This window comes from Bolinopsis microptera, chromosome 3 (genome assembly GCF_026151205.1).
Source record: "Bolinopsis microptera isolate Bmic1 chromosome 3, MBARI_Bmic_1.0, whole genome shotgun sequence".
Lineage (NCBI taxonomy): Eukaryota > Metazoa > Ctenophora > Tentaculata > Lobata > Bolinopsidae > Bolinopsis > Bolinopsis microptera.
In genome coordinates, this window is record NC_087074.1 from 10,055,057 (window position 1) to 10,065,771 (window position 10,715).

A 10,715-nucleotide genomic window follows, 5' to 3' on the forward strand; every position below is an offset into this window, starting at 1 on the left:
CAAATTTCTTAAAAATCTGAACATAACTAATTTTTATTCCTGTCATCTTTGACATCAAATTAGAATGTTTTGAACTAAAAATAAATCTGCTGAACGACTTCCGATGAGTCTTAATGCCTGGAAAACTCCTGCCGGAGGCGGCGGCCTTCGGCCGCCGCCTCCGGCCGGAGTGCACGCTTCGCGTGCACAAAAGAGGCTTGTAACGTGTACCAAAGGGGGTATAATAGTAAAAGGGGTATAATAGTAAATGGGGAACATAGTATTCCCACAATAAATGCAACGGTCGTGCTTGCCAGCACTGTGATATAGTATGTATTCTGCTTCAACCTCTAAAATATTTAATTGCTGTCAGTTGTCACACCCCTTTTGTCCCGCCGCAGCTCTACAAAATCTTTCCTTCACTCTTACCTTCGCTATTTAATGTTTAAACTCTAACCATTTCCCTTTTGCAGCTGATGCACAAGATCTCCTACATGAGCAAGAAACGCAGACGTAGGAAGAGAGACGCTGGATTCTCCGAGTATGACATCATGTTGAGGGGAGACTGAGAACAAGATGGAAAATAGACTACTGGTGACACGACACGCAACTTCCCTTCTTACACCACGCTATTCTAGTCACGTGACTCGCGAGCGATGTGTCACGTGTGTGAGGTCACGTGATTCGCGAATGACGTCACGAGATTACAAACGCGTTTGAGCGCTGAACACTGAACAGTCTGCTGAGTACGGCCTCATAATAATAATTAAATAATATAATGATGTAAAAATATGTGTAGGTTTAAAACCTTTGATTTATTATTTGTTTTATTTGATATAATGCCGGGACCATGACATGTTTTACATGTTTTACATGTTTTGTGTATTTGTTAGGTCAACTTTAGGGTACTCGGCTCTTATATCTTCAACAGAGGAAAACCCAGTGCCTAAACTGAACTGCTAGCTTATAAATGTTAATTGATAACTTGATCCAGAGTCGAGGACCCTTATTTTATTGAAAATTGAAAATTTTAATAATTCGTAGGAGCTGTGTAAGCAGTAAATTATTTTAGAATTATTGATTATTGAAATGCTCCACGACTAGGAAGAATATTATATCAGATGCCTTAGCTTTAAGATGATCATTCGAGAACGAGACCATGCATTAAGGAAAATATGCTTTTACTTTTAATTTATTGAGAGTTCCCCCAGAATCATTTGTCTATATCTGGCTAATTTCTAACGAAATGGGTCGGCTTTATACCTATAGTTTTAATAATCAACCACCCAGCGAAACCGACCATAATTGATCCTCCCTTTACCTTCCTTGCAGTTTGGTACTTTTAACTCTACCATCACTTGATTTGTAGTGACGATATTCAGGGATGGCAGTGAGCCTGGACAACAGGAAACTCTACTTAGAGTCCTCCATTTGCCTCATTAGCTCATTATGCGTCTATATCAATTATGGACGCAATTGCCCAGCGCAAAGATCGATTAAGTAGAAATTGTTGTCTTATTCAAGTAGATGTATGTCCGTATCTATTTAGTAAGCGTGAGGGAGCCCGATCGTGCGGGCATTTCAATTTATATCGTGCCCAAGTTAATAGTGTGTATTTACTTTTAACGGAATTCTTAATAATATTTTGTTGATAGTAATAATAATTATTCGGGCTGGGTTCTAATGTTCTTAAATTCTTCTTTTACTGTTTATTTCATCGTTTTACAATCAGACGGGTTGTTTGTGGTGCGGAAAGAGGTTGTTTTTGGTAAAATTTCTACATTTTTATACCGTATTTGTGTAGGTATCGTGTCCTCGATTGCAATTGTAAATGCTCAGATAAAGAGACATTTTCAATTCAGCCTTGTTTCATGTGTACTTGTTTCATGTGTGGTCACAATGTGTCCTTAGATCTATTAGTAGTCTCCATGCCTAAATTTATCTTCATTGTATTTTAATTAAATGTAGTCACAGTGTATGTTATCAACGGTTCACGCGGTCTATCATTTATCAACAGCGTTGAAAATGTTGGCTATTTTCTAAAAAGGATCAACGGGAAGAATAATTAGGATTAAATTCAGCCTTATATTCTTTAGGACTAGTAGTTATAATGTTAAATCACATTTAACTATAATGTTTTTTATAATCTTTTAAAACGGTCAGTAGAAGGACCGTGTTATTGGTACTCCGTGTTTTAGAGAACTCAATATATCCAAGATTCGGAAAAAAGTAAAATGCTTGCTGTTAGGTGTATCCTCAATATTCTTGCCATTTGTAAATGTAAATATCATCCACCGTGTATACTAACTGTTTTATTTTCTAACACGCTTTGCAATTTCTTGTGTTTCACTTCAATTTTTATCTGTTTATTGATGTCCTAAAATTATGTCCGACAGGTAAAACATAAATTGAACATAATTTCAGAGCTGAGATGTAAGATGCATTTTTTAGATGAAACTTTTACAAAAATAATGATTCCTGAGTCCTGACGTTAAAAATAAACTGGCTGAACGAGGTTTACTCATTTCATAGAAACTCAAATATTTCCTACCAAAATATTTACCATAATTATATGACTAGACATGACACGATAACACGCTAAAACGATTTCAATAACTTTGCTTCCTTAACCATTATCAATCGTTAAGCATTAAGGGTGTGAAATTAAACTGTGCCTTCTAAGATTGTCCCAAAATTTATAACACTTCGCTATATCTAGAATTTCATTAACGTTAAGTTAATGATAGTTGTCAATACCTGGGGTATTCATACTCAAGGTGGTAAATAATTCATTATAGACCTTTCAAGTAAAACATATGACAAGGTTCTATCGTGAATGATAACGATGGTAGAACTGGAATGTTTTCATGGATTTTTATTTAAGAGTCTTTAAATTGTGGCCGGTCAGACATCTTTCATCCTTGGTATTCTATTCGTGTAGTATTTTTAACGACGTTGGATCATTTGTACAGAGTAGCATTACTGATAGCCCTTGATTCACGATGTCAATCCTTCGCAGCTCGGTGAGGCACAGTGGTGCATCTCGCCGATCTACCGTGGTTGCGAGAAGAATTATTTGATGCGCGACCCAGTAGTGCATCCCAGTAGTGCATCGCGCTACAATGATAGCCCTCTCTGGCCATTTGATTATTAGGATGAAGTATGAACTTTTGATCGTGGCATCAATAATTGTGGGTACCAAATTTCTCCACAATTGATCCCGTATACTATTTAGTATTTGCCCATCGTTAACTTTAAGTCTTAGCTTTATTTTTAAGGACGTTTTCCTCGATGATTGATTGAAATCCCCTCGTAAACAACGACTTTGTCAATATACTTTTACGCCAAGTCTGCTATGATATTAATATTCTTGCAATACAAATGTGAAATCCACCTTTGTACGATTATCAGTCGCTCAATCATTGTATTAATATTGGCTGGTTATAATTATATTACGTTGTATTAAAAGTTCTGTCTCATTTAGGTCGAACCATTTCTCAATTTAAGCCCAAAGATCAAAGCTTAACTAAATAAATAATTCGTCTTTAAGTACTTTAAGTGGATTAATACGATGTCTACCCATCCTATACCAGGTGAAATATTCGCACTAATGCTATCAGCAACAATCCAAATTGCATTCTGACGGAGTAAGACAATATCCTATTCAGTGCAACTATAGGAGGGCGCCTGATGACGCTTTGTTTGCTAATGCCCGAATAGTTGACCGGGTTCTTGTCCATTTCAGATTACCTGGCTTGGTAGATATAATTCAAAGCTTGGTTTTGCTACTTGCAAGTCCAGGGAGTGAAAATAGCATTTACTGCAGATAGAAGTATTTGCAGTGCATGAATCTAGAATCTTACTGCAATTACTGAGCAGCTGCAGATTAGATATCATTTTGGCTATCAGTATTAGCAAAATTTACTTAGCTGGCTAGTCTATAGAGTATTGCTCGTCCTCTCACGAATATGCGAGAGCCGCACCCGAGTTTGATTGAGAAAAAGGGTGCATATAAATATACCTTATCGGACCTTATTTGGACGGACATCAAATGAACGGACATAATTATGAACGGACATTAATATGAACGCTAGAAGGCACTCAAAACCATCAAAAATCCGATTTTTAAAAATTTTTTAAAACGTTTTTTTATTTCAGAAAATGATTTTTAAATCCATTTTTATACATTAAGTAAGAAAAGCAGTCGTTAAGCAGTAAAAAATGTTAAAAGATGTGTACATGATTAGTGTCTAATATCGCATATCATCTTCATCAGATGGGTTTTCGTGCATGAAATAGTTCAACGTTAAAAATTAACCTTTAAAATTAACCAACGTTGGACGTTGGCCTATAAAACGTTTAAGAAATTTTAATTCACAATAAAATTAAATACAACGTTAAAGCGCTGTTCAAATTCAATTTTAAACGTTGCTCATATCAATTGGTTTATCTTTTTGGGCGTTCGTGTAATGTTTTTTATCCCAGTTTCAACGTCTTTTCAGTTTCAACGAGTCAGCTAGAAACTTGATCTCTATTTCCCGACTTTCATAATGAGCATTAGGCTCACAACCGCTCCTACTAAATCGCTCGCCCAAATTTTAAGAAAATTCTTGTGAAAAGGCCCTTTGGGCATGAAAGTGATCGGAATCGGTGTATTTTTGGACACTGATTCCGAATCACCCCCCATGACGTAGGGCTAAAATGCTTTCCTGGAGAGTTATGGGCAAAAAACCGATTTGGTCACGTGACAGGCTAGTAAAATACGAATTCGATTGTTTAGGGCTCGGGTTAGGGTTAGGGTTGTAGTAAGGGTTATGGTTAGCTTCGGGGTTATGGTTAGGGTTAGGGTTGGGATAAGGGTTTATGTAAAACCGTTTTTTGTACGGCTGAAAAACCATAAAAACCAAAGTCACGTGAAATTTTTGGGCGAGCGAATTAGTAAGAGCCGCTCACAACAGCTGGAATAAAATAATTGAACCTCCTTTCTGGCTCACTTGTGGGCTGCTTCAGAAGGCTATACTATATATATTATATAACTGTCTAATTGAATAATTGGAAGAGAACTCCATCAGGCCTAGCTGAACCAAGCGGGGAGTTGATACACCTTTCACAAGCAAGAGCCACTTTGGTACGCCTACATGGGTCGGGGGTCCCCCCTTTTCTTTTTTTTTGGCTTTGCTGTTTGGTCTGCACTGATCACCATTATTTAGGACTCGACATGATTTAGTGTTTTACAGTGTGGAAGCTTGGGAGAAACTCTTACTCTTAGAGGGAATATCTTCGATCAGAGTTCCCGCACTCATTAGCGATTCATCAAGAGCGCTTTTTCCATGGGATTTATTTTCGTTGACTTACATATTGTGTAGTCTGAACTCTGATATTATTATCATTGTGGTAATTTAATTTCCCGCGGAAGCTGCAAGATTTTGCAGTTTTTAATTTCCGGGTGCAGATAATTATATAGACTTAAAATAGAATTAAAGTCGATGTACCAAGCGCTTAAGGGCCGTTGCATTTGCAATCTATAAAAGTATAAATAAATTGAATATTGGAGGCACTATTTAGTCTCGTCTAACTCTAATATCATAATGCGAATAAAATGGGGATGACTGCAGGCTCTGTTAACTTAGTGAGAAAAATCGCCATCAGGTCTAAATTCTTTTCTTTCTCAAGGGCTCAGGGTATATGTAATAAGATTTCAGTGATGTTTCTCCGTTTATTATTCGCATTTGTTTATTTTATACGTATAGTAATAGAGTTATAGCTTAAAGCTGATAATACGAATATGCGATTGCGCGTGACACGCTAATATTATTGACACTCTGCTGCATGATATGGTTCCAAAGAAGCCCTTTATAAGTATAAGTATAAAATTGAAAATGTTCATTTGGTTGTTAGTTAAACATTAAAATGTTATGCTTTTGACTGAGATTAAAGCTGACTTAAATTAAATAGTCAAACGCTGCCCAAGGATGATCTGATTAATAACTTTACACTCGACTATCACGTGACTGACTTAAACACGTTTTCCAAAATAGAAGTATATGGCCCTGAGAGACTATTTAAAACCCTAACACTAACAGTAACACTCTACTCAAACACTTAATGAGTTTTGAACCTAAAATAGCTTACTGATGATGCCACCATCCTCAGTAAGAACAACAGATATACAAAATTGTAGTGCACCTTATCACGCGCGGGACACGGTGGTCTGAACAATCACCTCCGTACCATTTGCAAATCAATCACCATAATTGCCTGTCCTACGTGCGGCAATGAAGAAAGGACTGTCTCGCACTTTCTTGGACAGTACCCAGATATTGCACTAGCAAAAGCTCAAGCTGGGTACTGTATTGCACAACTGCCAGGGCAATACTTTCAGGATTATTTTAGAATATTACCTCACCACCAACGACGTTTTTGACAACCAACATATTAATACTATTGCCAACTCGCACTAAGCACCTTCTTGTGCCCGAGGAACTGGACTAATATAAACCGAAATGACCTAATGCATTTTCTCGTGCTGTTTTAGCTCATTATCTCTGGTAGTGGTACTGGTAGTGGTTATACTTATCATCCTCTCGGCGCGGCATTCGGATATTTAATTTTATCAATTTCCCCTCATTCTACTTGCCACTTTACCCCCTTCGTACTCGTAGCTGTTCATAGATTCCCCCGGCATCTTCTAATTCCTGGAGGGTTGCCACACCACAAGGGCAGCAAAGCATCTCATACTATCCTTTTGTGGGCCACCTAGGTCCCGCTTCTCTATTTAAAAAAGGAAAATAATTAGCTTATACTGAGCAGAAAAAACTATTGTGTTGATCCTGACATGTACTAAATTTGAATTTAATAAGAGGTGCACAATAAATTAAACTTGATCGGATTTTCAACATTTTTGTATCATTGTTTTTTTGAAAATGTGAGCTTCTTCACAATACCAAATTTTACAATACCAAATTTGTTATACTTATATTTATACCTTTTTGGAATGATTAGTGAGTTTGATCCTTTTGGTGCGTAAATTTAAAAGTCGGGATGATGATTATAATACTCGACTGTCAGTTGACTTTTTAAACACGTTCTCTTGGTGGACCTGAATTATCGGACCTTATTTGGACGGACATTACTTGAACGGACACAATTATGAACGGACATTAATATGAACATTTCATGCTTTACTGCCGGTTTACTATACGACTGAAGTGCACAATTGTATGGAAAAGTAAATTTATTCTCAATAATACGGGAGGAGGTGTTCTAACCAAATTGTACTAATATCACCCCGTAGGTATACCGGTACCGGTACACCGTAGGTACCGGTTTATTCTCTACTAAATATCGCCCATGTATGCAATATCGTCTCGGCCATGAGCTATTAATGTGCCAAGTTCGAATTCGGTTTCTTGCACTTTACTTATATATAATATTTTGCTTCCTATAAACTGGTATGTTAGGAAGCAAAAGTGGCTGTTTAATGTAACTTCAGGAAGGCGCGACTGTGAAAATAGTTGAGAAAACTACGCGCTTTAATGCTAAAATGTGATGCTTTTGGCGGAAATATAAACTGCGCCTTTTAGCAAATGATTAAGGAAGAAAAAAATAGTCGCAAGGAAGAAAAATACCTTGTTTTTATTGATTCAACGATATAATTTAGTTTAATGATAGCTATTGAAATTGACTGACATTAAAAAGTTGTCATATGTTGTATCACGTTGCGACCCTCACGTTGCGACCCCCACGGTCGTTCTGACGATACAGGGGGAGCCGCGCACTTCGTGCGCGGCGGGTCATACATCGTATGACAAGTCATATGCTGGACAAAAAGTTCGAAATGGAAAAAATGTTTGAAAAAATTTCAACGGACTTTAACTTGGACGGACATTGAACGGACTTTATTTAAACGGACATTAAGATGAAGGCTAGGGCCTCCAGCGTTCAAGTAATGTCCGTCCAAATAAGGTCCAATAACAGATAAGGTATTCGAAATCCTAGCCCTCTATTTCTAATCTGATCCCAACGGCTTTTACTAATAGTAATTCGCTCGCCCAAAAATTTCACGTAACTTTGGTTTTTATGGTTTTTCAGCCGTACAAAACGGTTTTACATAAACCCTAATCCCAAGGCGCAGGCTAACCCTAACCCTAACCATAACCCTGAAGCTAACCATAACCCTTGGCCTTACCACAACCCTAACCCTGACTTGAGAGTTGAGCCCTAAATGCTAAACAATCGAATTCATGTTTTACTAGCCTGTCACGTGACCAAAACGGTTTTTTGCCCATAAATCTCCGTGGAAGCATTTTTTACATCAACTGTCTTTTTCTTTAAAAAGGCATAAGATGTATAGAAGTGGAAGGAATTGAGAATGGGTATACCGTATGATAGTAGGTAGATAAGTTTTTCGTACGGTGTCACAAAGCAAAACATGCATAATATAACCCTCCGCATACGGTTTTTTAATGCATATTCTCCGCGCGCAGAGCAGTTATATGGTGTCGTCGCCATGGTTACCCTCCTGCATACGTTTTGCACGATTTGACGATTGATCGAATTACACTTTCGATTGCGCGGCGCCAATTGATTTAGATTACAAGCGATTTCCCGGATTTTATACATTACATGTGTGAAGTAGCTCACACTTTTCTTTACTTGATCATTGATCATGATGCGGTACAACATACTAACTTCTCGTTTTGTTGTGAGTGCTTGATTTGTAATTGTTATACTTATACGAAATGGACCATAAATGTTATTATATATATATTATGAGTTGCATTACCTACTACGGATTTCACGACTTTTAACTGAATATCACAACACAGGCGCAGGCTACGGTGTCCAGTCATTTAACTTTTTAAATTTGACTAATTGACAATGGTAACCCCTTCATTTTGTGTTCCGTAGCGCCCCAAGAATGGTGAATAAAGAACCATTATTTAATATTTTGACCAACATGAAACTATCGTTAAACTTAATTTAAATTTTAAATTTTAAAAGGCATGACAATCACTACGGTTGATGGAAATCTAGCGTCCGCTAACCGGCGCAATTCTTGTTACCCTACGTCATGTGGGGTGATTCGGAATCAGCGTCCAAAAATACACCGATTCAATTCAAATCAATTTCACACCCAAATAAAAGGGCCTTTTTACAAAAATTTTTTTAAAATTTGGGCGAGCGATTTAGTAGTTACTACTACTAGTATAGGAGCAGATCCCAACCCTAACCCTAACCCAATCTCTAACAAAAGCATATGCTGAAACCCTAACCCTAATGAGAAATTTGACTAACTTCCATATATGGTCATATCACGTGATCGAGACAGTTTTTCGCCAATATCTCGCTAGGGTAGCATTTTAACCCTACGGGGGGGGGGGGGGGGGGGGGGTGATTCGGAATCAGCGTCCGAAAATACATCGATTGAAGTTGGTCTAAACGGTCGGGGGGGGGGGGGCCTTTTAGAAAAATCTTGAAGATCGACTGTAGGGTGATTTAGCACGCTCGTAAAAGTCGCGTAATTTGACAAACTTCATTCATTTTTGTCGTATTAATATTATTCCGTCATATCTATGGTTCCTTGTATTACGTTGTGACCAGGACCCCCATAATCATATTATCGTTTCACTAAATTTCACTAGCAACTAGTATCGTGGCCACGATACAGCCACACACTCGTGCGCGGTAGGTCTACAAGTACACGCTACAACGTGTGACAAATGGTTCCTGGACTGGGATCATTCTGAAATTGGTAAGGACCTTCTAATTGGACCTTAGAAACTTTTCGAAAATGTTGGTGGATATCGGAGTTGATATAAAGGAATAACTGCTTTTAGATTTCTAAGAATCACAACTTTAAAGACCCTACGACAATTAATGAGCACTATATTATAAATTTATCCAGTAACGCTTATTTTACATAGCTTACCATACTTTATATATGGTTTAGGTTAGTCTTTAGTATACTACTATTAATTATTATATACAACTATTTTTTATAGTTGTAATCACAATGCTGGCAAGCATTACCGTCGCCCTTATATTCACAACACTATTTACCCCCTATACGATTATATCCCCTTTATTGTTTTCCAGGCATTAAGACTCATCGAAAGTAGTTCAGCAGGTACATTTAAGTTCAAAACATTCTAATTCAATGTTGAAGATGACAGGAATAAGAAATAGTTATATGGAGGTTTTTAAGAAATTTGCGCAAAATACGCGCCAGCATGTTATACGAAATTAGGTAAAAAACCCAAAATCGCCATATTCAGGTGCCTTAAAAACCATGTTAAAATTGAGTTAGAGATCTGAAACTTTGCAGGGCGTCTAGACCTTGTCCAAATCGACTGTAAAAAAAATTTCATGTTTCAGGAGTATCGGGAAGTGGGTTTTCTGGAACCCCTGTTTTACAACAGATTGTCGTGAAGATATATCACAATGCTGGCAAGCATGACCGTGCCTCTTATATTCACAATACTATTTACCCCCTTTACTATTTACCCCCTTTACTATTTACCCCCTTTACTTTTATAACCCTTTATTGTTTTTCGGGCATTAAGACTCATCGAAAGTAGTTCAGCAGGTATATTTAAGTTCAAATCATTCTAATTCAATGTTAAAGATGACAGGAACAAGAAATAGTGATGTGGAGGTTTTTAAGAAATTTGCGCAAAATACGCGCCAGCATGTTATACGAAATTCGGTAAAAAACCCAAAATTGCCATATTCAG

General features: G+C 37.4%; 1 protein-coding gene across 16 annotated transcripts in view; it reads left to right on the forward strand.

Moving 5' to 3' along the window:
* The window catches only part of LOC134812283 (uncharacterized), a 65,387-nt gene extending 63,073 nt beyond the window's left edge, over window positions 1–2,314 (forward strand). For 9 of the 16 annotated variants that reach the window (XM_063819644.1, XM_063819647.1, XM_063819649.1 and 6 more), the window contains one exon: window positions 453–2,314. In XM_063819644.1, the coding sequence (XP_063675714.1) occupies window positions 453–548 (96 nt within the window). In that variant the 3' untranslated portion in view covers window positions 549–2,314. The remainder of the gene's footprint in view (window positions 1–452) is intronic. The other 7 variants (XM_063819640.1, XM_063819642.1, XM_063819643.1 and 4 more) reach the window with 1 other exon arrangement.
* Window positions 2,315–10,715: the final 8,401 nt, after the last annotated feature.